This window comes from Onychomys torridus, chromosome 8 (genome assembly GCF_903995425.1).
Source record: "Onychomys torridus chromosome 8, mOncTor1.1, whole genome shotgun sequence".
NCBI lineage: Eukaryota > Metazoa > Chordata > Mammalia > Rodentia > Cricetidae > Onychomys > Onychomys torridus.
In genome coordinates, this window is record NC_050450.1 from 71,589,594 (window position 1) to 71,611,452 (window position 21,859).

The 21,859-nt window shown below is 43.3% G+C and overlaps 2 protein-coding genes across 2 annotated transcripts in view; one reads left to right on the forward strand and one right to left on the reverse strand.

Annotated features, from left to right (window-relative positions):
- Window positions 1-5,771, forward strand: part of Taf15 (TATA-box binding protein associated factor 15) — a 33,615-nt gene extending 27,844 nt beyond the window's left edge. The window contains exons 11-16 of the mRNA XM_036195465.1: window positions 635-764; window positions 2,030-2,122; window positions 3,315-3,396; window positions 3,502-3,590; window positions 3,713-4,301; window positions 5,444-5,771. Coding sequence (XP_036051358.1) covers window positions 635-764; window positions 2,030-2,122; window positions 3,315-3,396; window positions 3,502-3,590; window positions 3,713-4,301; window positions 5,444-5,483 — 1,023 coding nt within the window. The 3' untranslated portion in view covers window positions 5,484-5,771. The remainder of the gene's footprint in view (window positions 1-634; window positions 765-2,029; window positions 2,123-3,314; window positions 3,397-3,501; window positions 3,591-3,712; window positions 4,302-5,443) is intronic.
- Window positions 5,772-10,662: 4,891 nt separating this feature from the next.
- Window positions 10,663-21,741, reverse strand: Heatr9 (HEAT repeat containing 9). Its single transcript, XM_036195273.1, has 15 exons — window positions 21,699-21,741; window positions 20,428-20,477; window positions 18,742-18,923; window positions 18,336-18,462; window positions 18,089-18,145; window positions 17,831-17,887; window positions 16,154-16,211; window positions 15,643-15,773; window positions 14,033-14,215; window positions 13,561-13,650; window positions 13,347-13,466; window positions 12,142-12,215; window positions 11,674-11,725; window positions 11,234-11,320; window positions 10,663-11,031 (listed from the first exon to the last, which is right to left on the reverse strand). The coding sequence occupies exons 1-15, from the start codon at window positions 21,739-21,741 to the stop codon at window positions 10,663-10,665; spliced, it is 1,680 nt and encodes a 559-aa protein (XP_036051166.1).
- Between the last annotated feature and the right edge of the window lie 118 nt (window positions 21,742-21,859).

Genomic DNA, 21,859 nt, shown 5'->3' on the forward strand with positions numbered 1-21,859 from the left:
TTTGTGGAAGTGGGATCCAGACCCTCACCTGTGCTAGCCCTTACAAGATCTTTTTTTTTTTTTTTTTTTTTTTTTTGGTAAAGTCCTGGCTGTTGTGGAACTCACTAGGTAGACCAAGCTGGCCTTAAACTCTTAAGATTAACCTTGCCTCTTTCTCCAAAGTACTGGGATTGAAGTCATGTACCACCACGCCCAGCCCCTTACAAGATTTTTATAGTTTGTTTTTCACTTACTGTAGCATGGAAAGTTTTCATTAACCACACCTACAGATAACTTCATTTTTATATTAGGTATATAATATTTTGTAGCATGGATGTATGGATGCCTTTTTAAAAATCTTTACCTGGCTTGAGAGATGGCTCAGCTATGAAGACCATGTACTGTTCTTCCAGAGGACCTGAGTTCAGTTTTCAGCACCCTTGTTGGCCTGCTTACCCCTTCTGAAATTTCAGTGACAGGGAATCGGACGGTTCTGGTTTCTGAAGGGATTTGAACTCATATACACACCACATACATACATACATATATACAAATAATTAAAAATAATCTTTGAAAAAAAAATCTACCTGAATGATATATGATCACTTATTCCTGAAATACAACATCAATTTGGTCATTTTTTTTTTTTTCTTAGACTAACAAAAAGACTGGAAAACCAATGATAAATCTTTACACAGACAAAGACACAGGAAAGCCAAAAGGGGAAGCAACAGTATCATTTGATGACCCTCCATCAGCTAAGGCGGCCATTGATTGGTTTGATGGTATGCTTCATTCCTGTACTTAAAATTACATACGTGTTTGGGTGTTTTGCCTGCATGTCTGTCTGTGCATACAGACATTTGCTCAGCTGGTGCAACTCTTTGGAGGCCCAAAGATTATATGACATCCCCTGGAAATGGAGGTATAGATGGTTGTGAGCTGCCATGTGGGTGCTGGGAATCAAACCAAGGTCCTAGAGGAGTAGCCAGTGCTCCTAACTGCTGAATATTTCTCTAGCTCCATTCATATACTTCAGAAGTGTTTTCTTCCTAATCTGAAACTCAAAACATATTCTGTGAGATCATGGTTATTTTCCAGTTCAATAGCGATCAAGAATACAAGTGTGTGCTATTATATGCTTGTAGAAATGAGATGAATAGTTCATGTCTTTGCTTGTTCAGAGTGTTCCCTTAATCTTACCTTGCACATTAATTCTAATCCTGATACAGGTATAGAAAATTGGCTTAGTTGACATCTGCCAGCTAGGCACTTTGTTCAAAACATGCTACAAACTTCACAAAAAGTGCCACAAACTGAGGACCAAGTATTCAAACATGATCTTGTTGTGGACAATTTTACATTCAAATCTGAACCTCAATCTTGTCCACCCCCTCCCCCAGTTTGTTTATTTTAAATTATAAACACACTAGGAAGCCCATATTCATGCATATGTGTGGATATATATAGTTAACTACATGTGTATGCACATGTACATACACCAATTCCCCTTAAGAAATAAATGGTGACACAGTTGACAATTCTACAAATTAGATCCTTATATAAAATATTAAGCAGTAATTAGGAATATAGCCTAGTGCTATGTAGAGTATTTGCATTAGGTCTTGGGTTCAGTCTTCAACAATGGAAAACAAACTTTTGCTTGCATTTACTATTAAAAATATTAGATGTTTTTCTTTGTCTTTAATCTTATGGGGAGATCTATTCTTGTGTAGGTTGTGGGTTATATTTTAACACTATTGTGGAACACAGAACAGTAGTATATTTGAGTTTCTGTGGGGATGTGTTTACTATTTTTCTGAAACTAAAAATAGCCAAGACAGTCTTATATTTTGTCGGGAGGTAGAGGTATGATGTGGCATTGTAGCATTTATTTAAAATGCTCTCCTTTTCCTTTTGGAAAAAGGGTCTTATTGTCTAGCTGAAGCTACGACCTCAGAATCTCAGTGATCCTCTTGCTTCAGCCTCTTGAGTGTTGAGATTATAGGTGTGTACCACCTTGCTCAGCCTCAGAACTTTTTCTTCTTAGGAAAAGAATTCCACGGAAACATCATTAAAGTGTCATTTGCTACCAGAAGGCCTGAATTCATGAGAGGTGGTGGAAGTGGAGGTGGACGACGAGGTAGGATATTTACATTGATTCTCAGCATCGTGTAAATAAATAAAAAGGCCCAAATGCTATACACAGGGTTTGAATTTGTGTCTATTCTGTTCTTGCTTGCATAGAATTACTTGTTTCCCTTTTTTATTTTAAATAATATAAGTGCTCTGTCTGCATGTCAGAAGAGGGCCTCAGATCCCATTATAAGTGGTTGTGAGACATCATGTGATTGCTAGGACTTGAACCCAGGACTTCTGGAAGAGCAACCACTCTTAACCAGTGAGCCATCTCTCCAGCCTCATAAATTTTAAAAAGTTTCTTTTTTTTTATATTTTGTTTTTTTTCAAGACAGGCTTTCTCTGTGTAGCCCTGGCTATCCTGGAACTTACTCAGTAGACCAGGCTGGCCTCAACTCAGAGATCCACCTGCCTCTGACACTCTCCCACCTTGCAACCCCAATTGGGATTAAAGGTGTGTACCACCACCACACATGCCTGGCTTTGGCTTCTGCATGAGTGGTTTGTTTGCATGTATGTATATGTATCATGTTTTTGCCTAGTGCCCAAGGATGCTAGAAGGTGCTGTTGGATCCCCTAGAACTGGAGTTACAGATGGTTGTGAGCCATCATATGGGTGCTGGCAATCAAATCTTGGTCTTCTGCAAGAACATCTAGTGCTTTTAACCACTGAGGCATCTCTCCAAGTCTGCCTTTTATCTTAAAATGAGGGTGTTCCAGTAGTTAAGAAAGTGGTAGGAAAGGTTGTAGAAAAGCCTTTGTGACACTCTACAGCTGTGGTAAAGGAGCTCTGGAACAGTTGTTTAATTGAACCTACTTAGGTAGTTGGTCCAACTTTTTAATTGTGTGGGCACATGCATGCTGTGGTGTACAAACTCAGTTTTTCAGGCTTAGAACAAGTCCTTTGCCTGTTGAGTCTCTCTGCCAGAGCTGACCCAATTTTTAAGCTCCCCAGTGCAGCTTCTTAATTTTTTAAAAAAATTGGGTCCATTTCCTCAACTTTGGAATTTACTACCATAGATTTAATTTTTATAACTGAAATTCTCAAACTATGGTGACTATTATGAAAAGTAGATTTTGAAGGGGTCTGTTCAGGTATTAATGGGTATGTTCTTTTATTTCTTTCATCTGATGTTCTTCCTATATATTGTTAATGTCTACTGCTGGTTTTTCACTTCTACTTTATTCCCCTCCAGGCCGTGGAGGCTATAGAGGCCGTGGAGGTTTTCAGGGGCGAGGTGGAGACCCCAAGAATGGGGACTGGGTTTGCCCTAATCCGTAAGTATGCCATTTACTTTAGTGGGTGTAGAGATATAGTTGGAGGGTATAAGGAATGATTCTGGGTTTATTAGAGACTTAGGAACATTTATTTCTCTTCTTCAGGTCATGTGGAAATATGAATTTTGCTCGAAGGAATTCCTGCAATCAGTGCAATGAGCCTAGACCGGAGGACTCTCGTCCCTCAGGGGGAGGTAGGCCAGCTCGCTCTTTAGGTAGTCCTTTAACAACATGTGTAAGGTGCTTGTCTTCTAACTAGCGTTGGGGAAGCTTTGCATTAATACTGGCCTTATTGGTTTGTAATTTTACCTTGCAGATTTCCGGGGGAGAGGCTACGGTGGAGAAAGGGGCTACAGAGGTCGTGGGGGCAGAGGTGGAGACCGAGGTGGTTATGGTGGAGACAGAAGTGGGGGAGGTTATGGTGGAGACAGAAGTGGGGGTAGCTATGGTGCAGATAGAAGTGGGGGTGGTTATGGTGGAGACAGAAGTGGGGGGAGCTATGGTGGGGATAGAGGCAGTGGCTACGGTGGAGACAGAGGTGGTGGCTACGGTGGAGATAGAGGAGGTTATGGTGGAGACCGAGGGGGTGGCTATGGAGGAGATCGAGGAGGCTATGGAGGTGATCGAGGAGGCTATGGAGGAGATCGAGGAGGCTATGGAGGAGATCGAGGAGGCTATGGAGGTGATCGAGGAGGCTATGGAGGAGATCGAGGAGGCTATGGAGGAGATCGAGGAGGCTATGGAGGAGACCGAAGCCGGGGGGGCTATGGAGGTGATCGAGGTGGTGGTGGTGGAGACCGAAGTGGAGGCTACGGTGGAGACCGAAGTGGTGGTGGCTATGGAGGAGACCGAAGTAGTGGTTATGGAGGTGACCGAGGTGGCTATGGAGGCAAAATGGGAGGAAGGTGAGTACTCAAATGTACTTGTGAACTCTTTTTGCCTCACCACTTCTAGGTTTTTAGGGTTCAAGCCTTTTTTTGTTATTTTTTTCCTTCCTTAATCCCATTGATATCTTTCAGGAAAATGTTTAGTTCCTTGTTTAATAATTTAAAATTTTGGTTTTATTTTGTAAATTATAAATCTTTGTTTTCTCATGGCTAAAGAAAATTCAGATGAAGAGATAACTTAATATTTAAATTAAAAGTATCATGGGGGATTTTCAAAACCTGCAGTTGTTCCTTATACAAGTTCCTCTATTTGCTGTAGATAGTATAAGCTAGTAAGAATTAGTATAGTTCTTATATATTGTAATGTCAAGTTGCCTGGCTTCTGCTCCCCATCTTAATGTGACCTTAGGCAAGTTATATAACCCTTTAGAGCATCAATAGCCTCATCTGTACAGTGGAGCAAATAACACCTAACTTGTAGAGTTTTATGAGATTATAACATTTGCTTGCCCATAGAAAGAAAGCATTGTATAATTGTTAGATACTACTAATAGCCTAATTCTCATAATCTTGTCGTGTGGCAAATACTATGTGTCTATCTACAACTTGAGTTCTGTCCTTTTGTCAGTCTCCTCCTAACAGTCAGACATTTAGTAAATAACTTTTCTGAGATCACATACGTAGTAAGTGACAGAACTCGTACATGAAGTGTGAATTTTAAAAGTTTGCTTATTCCATTGTGCCACAGATCTGTGGCATAGTAGATACTAGGATAGTTGGCATAGTAGCTATTTGGAAGTATTCACAGTGGTTTTGTTAGTCCTTAGTCTAGGTGGAAAATTACTAGAGTTGATAGATAGCAAAGCCTCTTTAAGAAACTTTGTTAAGTCTCAAAGTGATGAATTAGATTTATTAAGAATACTCTTTGAGTTTGAGGCCAGCCTGGTCTACGTAGTGAGTTCCGGGACAGCTGAGGCTATAGAGACCTTGTCTCAAAAAAAAGAGAATACTTTCTTGTGGTACAGAAATAAGGTGTAGTGCCAGCTTTTATAAAAAGTATCTAGTTGGTACAGGTCACCAACACTGTAAAGAAATAGCTGATGTTCCAATGGCAAAAAAAAACCCTAGAATTTAGTTTGGTTCTTATTTTTCATCCCTAGAAACGACTACAGAAATGATCAGCGCAACCGACCGTATTGATGACTGTTTTGAAAATTCCTTTGTCTCTGACATGATCCGTAGTGGAATTGTCAAGAGTTTGCCTGCTGCTTTCCTCATGGCCTCTTGGGTAGTGAAATTGACATTTGGGTTTTTATTTGGGGGGGAGGGCTGGGGACAATTTTCCTTTTAGAAATGTCTATTGAAATTTTCCCTTTTAGTTTCCCACCTTCTCTTTCCTAGCCCTTAAAGCTAAGTGCGTTGTAAAATATTGCCAAAATGGAAAGTGTTTTGTAATACTGCAATAAAAGCTGCTTGTTGTTTTTTTTTTTTTTTTGTGGACATTGAGTATATTGTTTATCATACTTTGGACTCAGTTACAGCAAACCGTTACCTAAATAAATGTAAATATAACTTGTTATTTCCAACTATTAGTTATTGAGCTCCTGCTTTGTTTAGAAGTGGTTCTCTGGGATGACTGAGGTTCTCAGAATCACCTGAGGAATTTAAGTCTTAAAACTTAGCAAGTACTAAATAGAATATTTGATTTTCCAAATCACCTTCTTCTTAGTCTTCCTAACCTAATGTCTTTACTAGCACACCCAGGTCAGGTCAGATCAAAACCTAGAATTCTTTTTTTTTTTTCCTGGAGCTGAGGACCGAACCCAGGGTCTTGCACTTGCTAGGCAAGCGCTCCACCACTGAGCTAAATCCCCAACCCCCAAACTTAGAATTTCTTGATTTCTAACTTACATCCTGTACATATGCAGGTCGTTTTGATTCTACCTTCAAAATATACACTACAACTATATATACTCTTGACAATTCTGATAACAAGCTACATTTGTCTCTTTATGACAGTTGTAATAGTGTGTTCACAAGTCTCCCCATGCAACTAAATGATTTAAAGATGTAAGTTATAATACTATATGTCAGTATTTTTTAAAACTTTCGGTGACTTTAATTTTTTTAATATTCATTTAATTTTATGTGTATATGTCTGTACCACAGTGCAGAGGAGACTGTGGAAATCAGAAGAGGGCTTTGGATCCCCTGGAACTTGAGTTTTGTGAGCTGCTATGTGGATGCTGGGAACCACATCCAGGTCTTGTACAAGAACAGTGAGCACTCTTTACTGCTGAGCCATCTCTCTCTAGCCCCTCTTTGAATTGCTTTATATTCCATTTAGACTATAACCTAAATTCCTCTTCCTAAATTACAAGATCCAACAGAATTTGTCTTTCTCACCAACCTCATACTGTAATGTCCACTCATGCTTATTATTCAACCACAGTGATCATCCCTCCTTTTTTTTTTTGAGGGGTAGCAATACTGAACCTAAGATTATTCATGTTGAGCAAGCATTCTTAGCACATCTCAACCTTTGGCCCTATAATTCTTGGTCATACCAAATAGGCTTCTGCTTCAGTATCTTTGCACAACTTTATGTAGTGTTTTCAGACAATATATGGCCTACTCCTTTTTTAATACTGCATTAGATTATAGTCTACCATTTTCTTCCTTGTTTTACCTGGCCATTTTATCTAAAATACTGCCCCCTCTTAGTCATTTGCATATCACCTTTTGTACCATCTTCATTATACATATTTGCAAATTAATAACCAACCAGTAAGTGGGAGTTGAGAGAATAGATACAATTAAAGCTGTGTAGAGCAGTTGTTTTCCATGTTAGCTGTTACACAAAAGCTAGAATTTTTTAAAATAAAGATATCTAGGCTTTACTACAAACATACCTGAATGAAGCCTGGTCATGTTTAAAAGCACCCAAGGTAACTAGTTTGGGAAAAACAGTATGTAGGGAGAGGAGTTTAGGATAACTCAGACACACATTTAAAAGATGAGAAGAGAGCCGGGCGGTGGTGGCGCACGCCTTTAATCCCAGCACTGGGAGGCAGAGCCAGGCGGATCTCTGTGAGTTGGAGGAAATGGCTCCAAAGCTACAGAGAAACTCTCTCAAAAAACCAGAAAAAAAAAAAATGAGTAAAAGAAGATCCTGAAACTAGGGAATAATGTGTGGCTAATGGGGCCCAAGGAAGAAAGAACTTTTTTCACCTCTTGTGGTTTCCTTTCTAGCTTCATAACCTATACCAATACTCACTCCCACTTACATACAGTACATTGTGAACTAGTACCTACATATGAGAAAGAACATAATTTTTGTTTGAGTTAATATAATACCGGGAAAAGTGAATTTCATTTCCCAGTACCCAACCTCAGGTGGTTTATAACCACCTCTTAACTCCAGCTTCAAGGGATCTGATGCCCTCTTCTGGGCTCCACAGATACCCTCACACACTGGTATTCATTTACACACAGAAAAGTAAAAAATAAATTAATACTTTGGGTTATATATTCTCCCCACCCCTTTGTTTTTTAGACAGGATCTTTCTGTGTAACTCAAGTCAGTCTGAACTCTTCCCTTTCCTTAGCCTGGAAAGTGCTGGGTTTATAGGCATATATCCCGACTCATCCCTGATATCTATCTGTTCATTGGAACCTAATAATAGTCCTTCTGCACACCAAATCCTGACAGCTGAATGTGTACAGACATTGCCAGATGCCCTGGGGGCAGAATTGCCCTTTTTGGGAATTACTGCCTTAGTAAAAGTTTTGGTAGAGAATTGAATTCTGAATGCAAAGTAAAATAGGATAATTAATTATAGAGAGCCTGGTTTCGTTCTTCTGGAAGTATAAGCATTTTTCAAAGATCTCCCCTAACAGTGTGGCACAATGTTCAAAGACAGTAAAGATGTTTTTTCCTTGGCCATTCTTGTTTTGGATGAATGAGCAATGTAATTCTTACTTCCCTGGTTTCAACAGCCTCCAGACACAAACATTGTGTTATTAACTATATTGTTTAAGCTTTCAACTAGTGTAAAAACCTGCCCAGATCCCCAGTCCCTTTTTCCTGTGTTTATAGTGTCTTAGAAGTCATGTCTTATATTACTCAACCAGCTAAGCAGTCTCTGCATGGTAACATCTTGATCCTAATTTCACCCATCCTCAGCAGAAGACTTGATAGCACTGAGCATAAATGGCTTCACACAGCACTTAACCATCTGGGTCTGTCACCAGTGTGTCAGAGCCTTCCCAGTACCTCCTCCCAGAGTCCCAGGATGCCCACTCAACCATCACAGTCTATTGGAACTGATTCTAGGACAACATCAAAATGTCACACACCCCTGTGTAACAAATCTTTGAAATGGGATCTCTGCATGCTCCCTAACAGCAAATAAAGGCTATCTACAAGCTCTACTTCTTCAAACATTGTCATCTCTTTGCTCATCTGAAATCTTGTCTTGATATAGCCACTTGCCAGAGCTCTCAGATGTTGATCATTTATTCTTTGTATTGTTACCACCGTATTGCACTTAAAAAAAAAATATCAGTATTTCTCTGCCAGGCTGTGGTGGCACACACCTTTAATCCCAGCACTCGGGAGGTAAAGACAGTCAGGTTTCTGTGAGTCCAAGGCCAGCCTGGTCTACAGAATGAGTTTCAGGACAGCCAAGGCTACACAGAGAAACCTTGTCTCAGGAAAACAAAAACAAAACAAAACAAAACATCATTGTTCCTCCAAAGGTCCCACAGTGCAGCCAGCTACACCACCTTCAACTTCCTCGTTTTTCTCCCTCCCTCCCTCCCTTTCTTTCACCACTTGTTTTCTTTATTGCTGTAGGTAGCTCAGGCTAGCATTAAACTCACTCTATAGCGCTATAGATAGGATTCAGCGGTTAAAAGCCTTGTTGCTCTTGCAAAGGACCTGGCTTTGGTTAAGTCTTAAAACAACTATGTAGAACAGACTGACCTCAAACCTACTATTCTGCTAGCCTCCCAAATGCTGGGATTACGGATATGCACCGCCACACCTGGCAACCTTTTAGTATGGTTGTAGCTTGTTGAGATTGGTGGAGTAGGTTTTGTTGACAAAGGGCAATCCGAATGTCAATAGAAAGAGAAAAACTAAGGCAATTTTACAAAGTTAATTGGGGTCTTTTAAAGTGAATGATGGTGAGGTAGGTAGGCAGCAGAAAGTTTGATTGACTAAAGCTGAGTATCACTCAGCACTAGTCTGGGATACATAGCTAGATGCTGTATCAAAACAAAATTCTTGGATGCCTGGGACCCATATGGTGTATGGAGAAAACTGACTTTTCCAAGTTATGCTATGGTGTGTGGATTCATTTTCATACACATATAGGTATGTGTAATAATGAATAAATGAAATTTAAAAGTTAAAATTCCCACCGTTTGAGAGAGATGAATGAGGTTGGAGCAAAGTTAGTAAGAAAATGATCTGAGAAGCAAACTTCCCAGCATCTTCTTACTTTCTTTTGGTAGAGGCCCAACTCTCTAGTTTTGTTGCCAGATTCTGGGCACTAACAAGGGACTTGATTTAGGGAAGTGTCCTACTTTTTTTTTTTTTTTTTTTTTTTTTTAATTCTTTGCTTTTTCGAGACAGGGTTTCTCTGTGTAGTTTTGGTGCCTGTCCTGGATCTTGCTCTGTAGACCAGACTGGCCTCGAACTCACGGAGATCCACCTGGCTCTGCCTCCAGAGTGCTGGGATTAAAGGCTTATGCCACCACTGCCCGGCTCTTTTTTTTTTTTTTTTTTAAATTATAAACGACACAGTAAACTTAGTCTCTTGGGAAGAGAAAACTTCAATTAAGGCATTATTACCTAGCTCTGATTGGACTGTGGGGGGATTGTGTGGATTCCAAATTGATGTAGGAGGGCCCATTTCACTGTGGGTGGTATCATCCCATGGACATACAAGAAAGCTAGCTAAGCATAAGCCTGCAGGTGGTGTTCCTACATAGTTCATGCCTTCAAGCTCCTGCCTTTAAATTCCTGCTCTGACTTCTCTCACTGATGGACTGTGATCTGGAAGTATAAGCCAAACAAATCCTTTCCTCTCCAGAGTTGTTCTGGTAATGGTATTGTCATATCAGGAGAAGGAAGCTAGAACAGGAGGAAAGCTTAGCCACAGAGAAAGAGCTGTTGGCTCTGTCCTTCCCTGCTTGCTCTGATGAAAGGAAATATGACTGCATAGAAAGAACATCCAAGCACAGGAAGGTGTCTGATCCAGTGCAGCCTCAGCAACAGTGCTTCAGAAACTAGGTAAAGTAACAAGTATTTATTCATGGAAGAGAAAACAAAAGAGTTATCAGGAAACCATCCTGAAGGAGAGAATAGGAATTAGGCCCAAAAAACAAACTTATTTTGAGGCCTCACCATGTTCCGGAGTTGTTCCCTGATTTTTGGCTCCCAAGGCCCTGTGGCTTCTGGCCTTTGCTTTCTTGGTTTGGAGAAATAGAATGAAAAAGCAGGCGCCTCTTCCTTTTCACCTAGCTTGTTGCAGGTCTTTGCGATGAACAAGGGGCTCAGCTTAGCACGTCGAAAGTCTTTGATACATAAGTCATTTAGGCTCTCAGGCTCCTTCCGGCGGAATCTTGTAGGCTCTATCTTTGAGGGTTTTGGTATGTCATACACAAAGAAAACCTTGTTCTGCAGCTTATTTTGGATCCAGGGGTGACTTGAGGCCCAAACGAGTAGTGTTTCTTGTATCTGCATGGGAACAAAGACCCTGGAGCTGGCTCACTTTGGGCTGGGTCTGGGAAAGGAGGTAGCACCTGAGAGAGGGAATTCTAAGACATGGTTACTATGGCCCCAAGGAATTAAGCCAAGGGACAGTGTCTGAGGACTTTTGCCCCAATTGCCCACTGTTGACTGCACAAATAGGAAGATGAATGTGACAGGAATGACTTACACTCTTCTTCACAGCCTGGGTCTCTTCTGCATCTAGCATATCCAACAGCAAGTGGAACACCTGCTGGTTACGGATCCCCAGGGCACCCTGGGCAGAGAATGAGTAAATCTGCCTAAGTAGCCAGCCCCAGAAAGGGGAGATACCCATTCTTTCCCATTTTACTCCTTCGAGATGACTCTATGACCTACAGAGAGATTTGGTTTCCATTTCCTTGGCCTCTGGGGAATCTAGTTCCCATTATGAACTAGTCAAGATCTTTTCTGTAATACCTATTAGCATCCTTCAAGGCTTGAACCTTCAATAGAACTAGAATTCTAAAGTAAATAACCATCCCAAAACACAATTCTTTCTTATCCTCAGTAACTGCCAAGTCATTTTCTCCCCCACCCCCAATCATCAGTACACATCAAGTATTAAATCAGAAAAAATAGCTTGCTTACCAAAGAGATGATTGCTTCCTGGCGGACACTGGCATCTGGGCTCATCAGTTGCCTGTGTGGAAGGGAGTATGTTGTTCAGTTATAGGAAAGGGAGAGTGAGAGGGAGGCTAGTTACATCTCAGGCCCAGAGTGATGAGTGATGCTAATTTCCTTTCCCTCTCTTGTTTCTCAAATCAGAAACTGGGAGGGGCAGATACTGTATTTAGCCATGAATCATTAAAATGATGATCAGGGTTTGATCATCACCACAACTGTTGGCCTTTCGAAACTTCCCTTGGGATTATTGTACAGTTTTATAGCAACCCTGAGTGACAGTACTAGCTTTTTTAAAAAACAAACAAACAAACAAACAAACAAAAAAAAAAAAAACAGATAAAAGCCTAGAGTCAGAGTGGCCTGCCCAGAAGTACAGATAAGGTTTTCAGCCAACCCTTCTGTTGCCTTCTGGCCCTATCTAGTCCAACTCACGCCTCCATCAGTTTCATTATTAAAGGCTTCATCTTGAGAACTTCGGCTGTTTCCGACACAGCCTGCCTCATTGCCTGCAAAGTGGGACAACAGAAAGAGAGAGTGCAGGCTATACCATCACAGCTCTTCATACACCTCTGTTAATTAAACACTCGGTTTTTGTTACAAAAGGCATCTGCTTTGGGCAACTGAGTAGGCAAAGGACAAACCACAGACAATTACAGTACTCTGAAAGGTGCACATAGGATTTCCTTATTCAGCTTTGGGTTCTGGGATGTCTTCCTGGAGGAAGTGATGCCTCAGCTTGTCGGTGAAGAGTAGAAGGACGGAGTGGGAGGACAGGGGTTTTCGGAATGCACTCAGTAATTACAGTGGTGTACAAGGCAAATCGGGACATAGCCACCCTAAGCACAGCTGGTATGTGGCTCTGAGAAGTAAAGCCAGAGAGGCTCTGAGCAGGGTGGAGCACACCTGTGACCTCAGCACTTGGGAGGCAGGGGGAGGCGGATTGTGAGTTTGAGGCCAGCTACAATGAATCTTCAAAGAATCAAGGCCTGGAGACATAGCTCAGTGGCAAAGCACTTTCCCTACCATACACAGGGGCCTGGGTTTGGTCCTTAGCACTGGAGGGAATAAACTGAAGAGGTAAGTAGGGCTTGCGGTGGGACACAAAGTGAGGGCGCTGCAAACCACTGCAAAGTTTTGTGAAGAGCTGAGACAATCTCCATCTTAGAACAATGGAAATGCTGCAGTTCTGACAAGTTAAATGCAATGGGTGTGGGAAAGGCAAGAGTCTGGTGATTTGGGGAAGCTCCCCCTAGGAGGAGCTATGTGGACCATCCTTGCTTATCATATCTCATGTTTGCCCACAGGGTCCTCAAACTTGTGATGTAGCTGAGACTGGCTTTGAATTCCTGATCATCCTGCTTCTACCGTCCAAGGATCATGGGCATGTGCTCACACGCTGGGTTCTGAATAGTCTGGAAGGAGCAATAGCATTGTCATAGGAAGAAAGGAGAAGAAATGAAATAGGAAGCAGTGTGGGTGGCGTTTTTGTACTGACCAGACAAGGTAGATTAAAAACATGGGCTACATGAGAGGAATAGAGTAAAACCAGTGTGATACTAAGGTGTGGGGCTTGCTAGGAGTCACCATCTCAAGAGAATAAAAAGGAGACAGATTTGGGCTTGAGAGCTATGGCTTACTAGGAAGGGTTCATTGTGTATCTTCCTCTTGAGCAGGTCAAAAGTAAGTTCCTCCAGCCCCTGTGCCTGGATCTTTTCCAGCCCAATGGTCTTGAGCATCTGGGTAGCTTCAAAGCGGTCCTAAAGGAAGGGACAGGGAAGTGTGAAAGATGATTTTTTTCCCCATCCTCCAACTGTCCTCTTCTAGTGCTAAGGCAGACAGCCTAGAGCTTACGTCAAGGACGGCAGAGTTTAGTTGTTCCAGAATGGCCCTGGTGACTGCAGCTGAGTGAACATTCATCATCTTGACCAGCATCCTAAGTGCCTGTGAAGGATGGGATGACAGTAGCTATATGGTGCATCCAGAGGTGTGTTGATAGCCAAGCAGACTTTAGGGCTGGGCCTAGAAGTCACTGGAGAACCGGGCTAGGGTGCTTCTTTCTGCCCCTTGGCCTTTTGAGTACAAGTGGGTGTGTGCACACATAAATAGATGAACACTCATACTAATTATATGTACAAGTGTGCACACTTATTTGCCCATGTGTCCCCATAGTCATACATTTACATATTCATAGACACACAGAGAACTGTGCTGTGCACCCAGCTGAAGCCTGTTTTCTTTGGGATGTGACGGTAGGCCCATACTCCACCCGAGACAACACTGACCACTGTTTTCCAAGCACTTCCTGGCTTCCTGCCTCTCATACCTTCATCCTCTGAGGCAGGGGCCCTTGGCCCAGACATAGCAGCAAGAACTCTTGGACCATGCTGTTGCTGGGCCTCAGGAAACCCAAGCACAGGGCTGCCTCTAAGGACACTTCATTCCATGACTTGTCTATCAGCTTCTGCAGCACAGGCACCAGCATTTCCTCATTTCCAATTTCAGGCCTCTTAAAGGGAAACAGTATTGAACTGAGCAGCAGGGGGTGCTATGTCTCCAGCTGGTATCCCCTATTCATTTCATGTTTTCTTTTTTGAGATAGGATCCCATTTTATAGGTGAGCCCAAATTCAGGATCTTCTTGCCTCAGTCTCACAAGAGCTGGGATTTCGGGTACATGCTACCATCCCTGGCTCAGGCTTCATGTTTTCTAGCATATTGTTTCAGGCTATTTTTCTCTAAACTAAGCCGCAGGCCGTCACATGGTGTTTGTACTCTTTCCCTTACTTTTTGCTTTTGCTTGCTCTCTCCTAAGTTCTATGTCTTTAGAGTGAGCTTTTTTTCCCCTTTTCTTTCTTTTTTGAGACAGTGTTTCTCTGTGTAGTCCTGGCTGCCCTGGAACTCACTCTGTAGACCAGGCTGACCTCACAGAGATCTGCCCATTAGGAGTGAACTTTCTGAAATGCAAATTACATTTTGGTTGATACCTCTAATAGTTCCTTATACAGAGTAATAACCCAGGTACTTAGAAAGTCCGCAAAGCCGCATACGATCTGGTCTCTTAACTGCTTTGAGTAGACCTTCATTTCCTGTTGCTTTTCCTATTCTGATTCCACTCAACAACACTGGCTTTTCTTGAGGATCCTTGACCATGCCAACACTGTTCCCGCCTTTGTGCTGACTAGTCTTTCTGCCCGGAACACCTTCTCTCAGGTATCTATCTGTAAAGCATCTTCGTGTCTTGCTCATATTGGGCCTTCTCTGTCTACCCGTGTCTACCACAGCCCATCCTCATCCCTACTTGACAGTCTTGGTGCTCCTTACTTTCTCCCACCACACCTGTTGCCTCTAACATACTATATACTTTCATAATTAAATTATTTTGTGAGTCCCGCAACAAAGTTAGGGGGCTTTGCCTTTTTTGTTTTGTTTTTTTTGTTTGTTTTTTTAATAATCCCAAGGGCCAACAGTGCCTGGCACATGGTAACTGTTTTAATATGTAGTTGCTGAATAAATGGATGGGTAATGGATTCTTTTTCACATGAAGCGCTGTTGGAATGAGAGGATGAGGGCTGTGAAGGGGCAATAAGTGAGAGCCATATCAGCTTTAGTTTCTCCCTTAGTTTCTGTTCCTTCTTGACAGAAACTTTGCTTCAATGGGCTGCTTTAAACATGATGGTAACGATGGCTCCCACTTAAAGAGCACAGGCATGCTGGTTTCTTATAGAATCTCATTTAATCGGTTCAGCTTTGCAGAGCTTGTCTAGCTGTGAGTATATTAGCCTATACTTTTGTTCAACCTTAGAGGGAACTCCACAAGGACAGTGTCTTCTATTAAATCTAAGAGTTAGGCTACCTTCCTCTGGACTCAAGTCCCAGCCCAAATCACGTTACCTTGACCTTCTCTTCCCCAATTACAGATTCTCTTCCCAATCACCTTGCTATCAGGCACAGCAGCCCAGGAGTTCAGAGCGACTCGTAGCCCCGCCAGGGTCTCTATTTTTTCACTCTCATTTCGTCTTGTCAGCTGTTTGATGAAAGAGTGGATCACAGCCTTGTCGAAGCAACCTGGACAGGGAGGGTGCCCAGGTCAGGGCAGGGCCTCGAGGGCTGCTCCTCTCTGTAAGGACCCATTTAATGCCACTTCACTCTTAAGACGGGAGGTCTAAGTACTGGTTTCCAAGAGGTTACCCATCCTCTCACTGTAGCAGATAGCTGGCTAAGCATGCATGCAACTTGTAGAGCCTTCCCTGTCTCTCTCTCAAATCTGTTTTCCCTTCGCAGCCTACCTTTTCTCTGCCTGACAGTACTTAGTAAGGTAGTTCCCAGACCGTGCAGAATGCTAGGTTGGAGTGGGGTCATACCCACGTCCCTTCCACCCATACCCATAGAAGAAAGTGGCCACACTTTTATACCTCCCCAACACCCTACAAAGCGTAAGAACATACCTAGGATGGCCAGGGCTCTGTAGGCCTCATCCTTTACTTTTGCTGAACCAGTTCGAGCCTGATTGGAGAGGGAAATAGCGCAAACATACCAAAAAGTGATAGAGTATTAAAGCTTTAAGGATTGTGTCAGTGTAACTTCTACAAAGCAGAAATCAGAGAACTAGTAGCTTGTTCATGCTCATACAGAGGACCTAGGCAGGATGGTGTATGGGAGCAGCACCAAGCCAGGGAGTCAGCTTCTGTGAACATCTCTGTGTGCTATCTTGCAGTCACTTGGCTTAGGCAAGTATGTGGAGTCTCAGAGCTTCTATTTGTGAGACGCTATTCGCTTTTCTGAGAGTCCTCTAAGATTGTAGGTGTGACTATAAAGAATAATTAGGGCTCAGGCTGGGTGTGGTGACTCATGCCAGTGATTCTAACACTCGGGTCAGGAGGCAGGAGGATCACCCATGAGTTCAAATCCTGAGCATCATAGAAAAACTCTGTCTCGGGCTGGAGAGATGGCTCAGAGGTTAAGAGCACTGACTGCTCTTCCAGAGGTCCTGAGTCCAATTCCCAGCAACCACATGGTAGCTCACAACCACCTGTAATGAGATGCCCTCTTCTGGCCTGCAGGTATACATGCAGGCAGAACACTGTAAACTAACTAACTAATTAACTAACTAACTAAATAAAATAAATAAATAATAAATCTTTAAAAAAAAAAAAAAGAGAGAGGCTAGGTGGTGGTGGCGCACGCCTGAAATCCCAGCACTAGGGAGGCAGAGGCAGATGGATCTCTGTGAGTTCGAGGCCAGCCTGGTCTAGAAAGCGAGTTCCAGGACAGCCTCCAAAGCTACAGAGAAACCTTGTCTCAAAACAAACAAACAAACAAACAAACAAAGGCTGGAGCGATGGCTCAGAGGTTAAGAGCACTGACTGCTCTTCCAGAGGTCCTGAGTCCAATTCCCAGCAACCACATGGTGGCTCACAACCATTTGTAATGAAATCTGGTGCCATCTTCTGGTCTGCAGGGACCCATGCAGGCAGAACACTGTATATATAATAAATAAATAAATTTTTTAAAAAAAAGAAAAACTCTGTCTCAAACAAATAACAACCACACAAGTGGCCACCATTAGTAATGAAGGCAGGCATGCTTAGCTTGACATATGTAAGCCAGGAGCAATGTTTTAAGTCAGGATGTTTAACTCAGTCCCAGGGTGGTGTATGTCTCCATGTGTGGTGATAGAACTCAAGGGCCTGGTATACACTAGCCAAGGCTTTACTCCTGAGCTACCTCCTCAGTCCTTAGTGTTTCAAGACAGGGTCTTGCTATGCAGCCCCGGATTGAACTCATGCAGCTCAAGCTCTCAAAGAACTTAGTGTCTTCCCACCTCCACTCCCCGAGGGCTAGGATTACAGGCATGAGCTACTAAGCCTGGCTGCAACTCCAGTTCTTTTCTGGCTTTTTAGTCCGAAGTATTTTCATAAACAAGGAGGATCCTCGGATTCCCACTCTTCTCAAGCTGCAGTCTAAAGAGCCACAGATACAAGATGGGGACTTCACCACACAATGGTGGACCTGACCTTTCCTGGTACTCTGGGAAGCCTTATCTTGTGCCCATGCTCCCACCCTCTACAGACCTCAGACCCTCTTTCCTCTTTCCCTGAATTCCATGCAGCCCCCAGACTCACCACCTGCCACAGCGCTTCTATGACAAACTTGTTATTGATGCCCAGGTTCCCTAAAGCCTGCAGGAAGAGGGATGGAGGGAAGAAAAAAGAACTTGGACACCAGCTCAAGAGTTATTGTTTTCTGGACACCACTGGAATTTATACCTGGGGTGTCCCCCGCTCCCTCACCATCCACTTCTACCTGCTGTTCCCCTTTCCATCTCAGTTACCACCCCTGGAAAGCTGCCCTCCCATCATCATCCCCTTGCTGCTTCTCACATAGGCTGCATAGCGCTGTTCATCCTCTCTTGGAGATTTCAGGCTGTTTGTGAGCTCCTGCTCATCCAAGGTGGGCCAGTTGGATAGAAGAAAAAAAAGCAGAACTCCAAATTGAAAGGAGTCCAGGCCACTGTATCCCCATTCTCCCTTCCCTCCATTTTGCAGAGGATGACTCAGGGCTGACGGGTGGGTAAAGGGATCCACAGGAAAGGAGCGTCCACAGTCCTCATCCCACCACGGCCCTGACCTTTAGTCTTTGCCACTTGAGGTGGTCCTTGGTGGGATCTAATGGTCCCGCCACCAACTTAGGCTGTAAAGTCAACTTGGTGATGGAGACACGAAGGTTTTTTATTTGGGCACTGTCTTTGAAGTACCTGTATGAGAAATTGCGTGGACAGCCATGGTCCCTTTCTTCCTCCCCTCTTCAGGTCCCAACCATAGCTGTGCCACAGAGTCTCAGAGGAGAGACCAGAGAAAGACGGGTGTCAAAGAGGACTCACTGCTACCCAGTTGATGGAGTTGCCCTTCTAGAACCCCAGGGTTCTCTCTAGCACCCGACTTGTCCCACTCTTGACCCAACCCATCCTGATTCTCCCTCTCTTTCCCTGGAGGAGTTGTACGGTGTGAAGAATGTGGAGACGGGTAAAGCACACCTTGGGAGCTTTCTCCTTTTCCAAAACAAATTCTTTGACTCCCGTTCCTTGCGTTGATCAAACAGCGTGCGCCAATGTAGGAAGATATCAGGGTTCTTATCATGGAAGCAAGGAGTTGAGTTTGGCCTGCTTGGATGCACCCTCCAGCGCTCTGGATTTGGGGGGAATGCTTCCTTTGGCATCTGGTGGGGAGAGAAAGCGGCAGGGCCTTCAGAGGGCTCTCCTAGGCCGTTACTGGAGTGCTAGGGCCAGAGAAGGGCTATTGGAGGGAGGCAAAGGAAACATGAGAGATAGCACTTTAAGACTCTCCTCTAGGCTGGAGCCACAGCTACCATGTTCCCCATTATGTGGCTTAGGGAAGTTACTTCATTCTACCAAGGCCTCAGCCTTCTCCTCTGTAAAATGAGTCTAATTCCTTGTTCTGTTCCTCTCCCAACATAGTCATGAAGCTCAAACACACTCTAGATCTTGAAGAGATTCATAAATTGATCTGAATTCACAATTTGGGTACCTGAGAATCTCAAAGCCTTTGAAAGGTTATATGGGCAGGGAAGAGGTCAGGACTGGGGGAGATAAAAAGCTAGGGAAAAGAGGCTATTGCTTATTCAGACATGAGCACCTACCATATGTTACATAGTTCTCCGTCTCCATGAATTTCATAGGCTACTTGAGAAAACAGGCTTCCTTCAAGTACTCTTTTTTTTTTTCTTCCAAAGATTTGTTTATTATGTAGTGTTCTGCCTGCATGTATCCCTGCATGCCAGAAGAGGGCACCAGATCTCATTACAGATGGCTGTGAGCCACCATGTGGTTGCTGGGAATTGAACTCAGAATCTCTGGAAGAGCAGCCAGTGCTCTTAACCTCTGAGCCATCTCTCCAGTCCTCAAGTACTCTCTTAACTGTGTGGCTACTCTGCTGTGTGTGTTGCTGAGACCACATGTAGGACTTTATGCATGTTAGATCCCAAGCCTTTAACTGCATGGTACAATTCTGACTGTAGCAGAAGGGTTCATGTAGGCCAGTGGCTTTTGGAGGATCTGGCCAAAATCCAGCCATCTTTCGAACTTTTCTATCTTTACAACCGATCCCTCCCGGCAATAGGGAACAATGGTTTTCAGCCAGGAGCTCCCAATGTAGTGACTGATAGGAACTTAAGGGTTTTCCTGTGATTATCATGACTTCAAATCATGGAATATTGACTTGTAGAAATAGTGTTTCTATGTTTAGCAAAGCACAAATAAAAAACTTCAAAAGGGTGTCAGCTTAAATTTGGATTTCAGGTAATGAATAAAATATTTAGGACATTTATATATTTTTTAAAAGTCCCATGCATTGTTTATGGGATATTGAAATTTAATTGGGCAGTCTGTGTTTTATCTGGCAACCTCAGGTAAGGATTGCTGCATTAGCAAAATGATTCCTTTTAGCAAGCACTTTGCATAGCCCAGGCCTTACAGACTTTGTCTCATTCAACACCCTACACAAGGGGTCAGGCACTGTTGACCTGTAATGAGGAGACTCTGAAGGCTCACTCAGAGAAGGAAAGTAACTTGTCCAAGATCACACAGCATTAATGGCAGACCCACAAGTGAAGGTCAGTAGTTCTGTGAGCTAGCTGGACTTGGGAGGGAGTTTGGTGTCCTTCCTACTTTGAAGGTGCTCCTAAGGTAGCAAAAGTTACTTACCTTGTAACAGGACAAAGGCAGGTGAATAGGAGCCATGGCTCTTCTGAATTCTGGCAGGAGGAGCAAGGATATATGTGCGGTACAAATAAGACAGTAGTTTTAAAAGGCATCCATTTGTTCTGCAGTTAGTAAATACTAGCACTAGATATTTCCCCAGGACCCAGGTGGCACTTTTGCCCAGTGCTCTGTAGTCTTCCTGTTACTGTGCCCAAGAGCCTCTCAGAAATAGTCAGGAACTTCATTTCAACCAGATCCCCAGGTGCCTTCCATGTCGTTGACATTTAACGAACACAGGACTAGTGGGGTGTTGTCAAGCCTGGCTGCATATCAGAATTATTGGAATGCTAGCTGAACATGCCTAGGCCCTGCATCAGACAAATTTGAGTCAGATTTGTGGTGATACAACCCAGGCACTTTGGGGAAGCTCTCCTGGAGATCCAAAAATCAGTTAAAGGTGACAACTGTTGGTCTCATTCATTTTCTCAAATGTGAATGTGCAATAAAATCATCTGGAAAGCATGTTAAAACCCAGATTTCTGGGACTCATTCCCCCAGTATCTGATTCTCTAGGCTTTGATCTGATCATTCTGGGACATTTTGAGGACCACTAGTCTAGCATTTGAGGTAGAAATTCTGGTCTGTAGTGATTTACAAAGGGAAACTAATGTGGAAATACACAGGGGCAGTATGGCTGAGAGGCACCTGAGGGGATGAGATATTTATCTCCTAGCGAAGATGATCCAGACCAAAGCTTGCTTGCATATAAGCAAGAGTTAGCCAGATGGTAGTGGTGCACACCTTTAATTGAAGCACTCAGGAGGCAGAGGCAGGCAGATCTCTGAATTTGAGGCCAGCCTGGTCTACAGAGCGAGTTCCAGGACAGCCAGGGCTACACAGAGAAACCCTGTCTTGAAAAATTAAAATAATAATAAAAAAAGTTAATCAGAAAAGTCAGGGGTAAGAGCAGGGGACTTAGGGGAGACCTTATGCAGAGAGCTGGAGGTGTGAGAGCTGGTATGGAGAGTAAGGCACAGGTATGGGAGAAGCTGGGGACATACAGGTGTCCCGACTTGAGATAATCCAGTAAATCCTACTAAAGAAATAGAGACAGTGTAGGGCTGTGGGGAGCCATCAACTGTTCAAAGGCTTGCCCCTGGCCTTTTCCTATGGATTTGCTAAACCCAGTGCTGTGTCTGGGGTTGGGTCTGGGTAGCTAGCTTCGCTTTCTCCGTCCCAGTCCCTGGCTCCAGGCCTTCCCATTCCTTCCTCACTTTTGTTTCTGTTTCGATATTCCAGCCATGGGTAGTTGAACATTGGCTTGGGGATTTGAGAGAAATTGTCCTGTTTTTCGAGGCCCATCGTCTTTGGTATAGATCAGAGGTGAGCTAGCACAGCCAGAAACTCAAGGATGTGAAGCCAAGGAGGGGCATAA

What these genes read in the sequence shown, in the direction of transcription:
- Heatr9 (XM_036195273.1), bottom strand. Translation starts at nt 21,741, where the DNA reads ATGTTCAACTACCCATGGCTGGAATATCGAAACAGAAACAAAA. An exon ending in AGGAAGCAATCATCTCTTTG is followed by an intron (nt 11,321 to 11,673) that starts GTAAGCAAGCTA and finishes TTCTCTGCCCAG; the next exon opens with GGTGCCCTGGGGATCCGTAA. An exon ending in CCCAGGCTGTGAAGAAGAGT is followed by an intron (nt 11,032 to 11,233) that starts GTAAGTCATTCC and finishes GTTCCCATGCAG; the next exon opens with ATACAAGAAACACTACTCGT.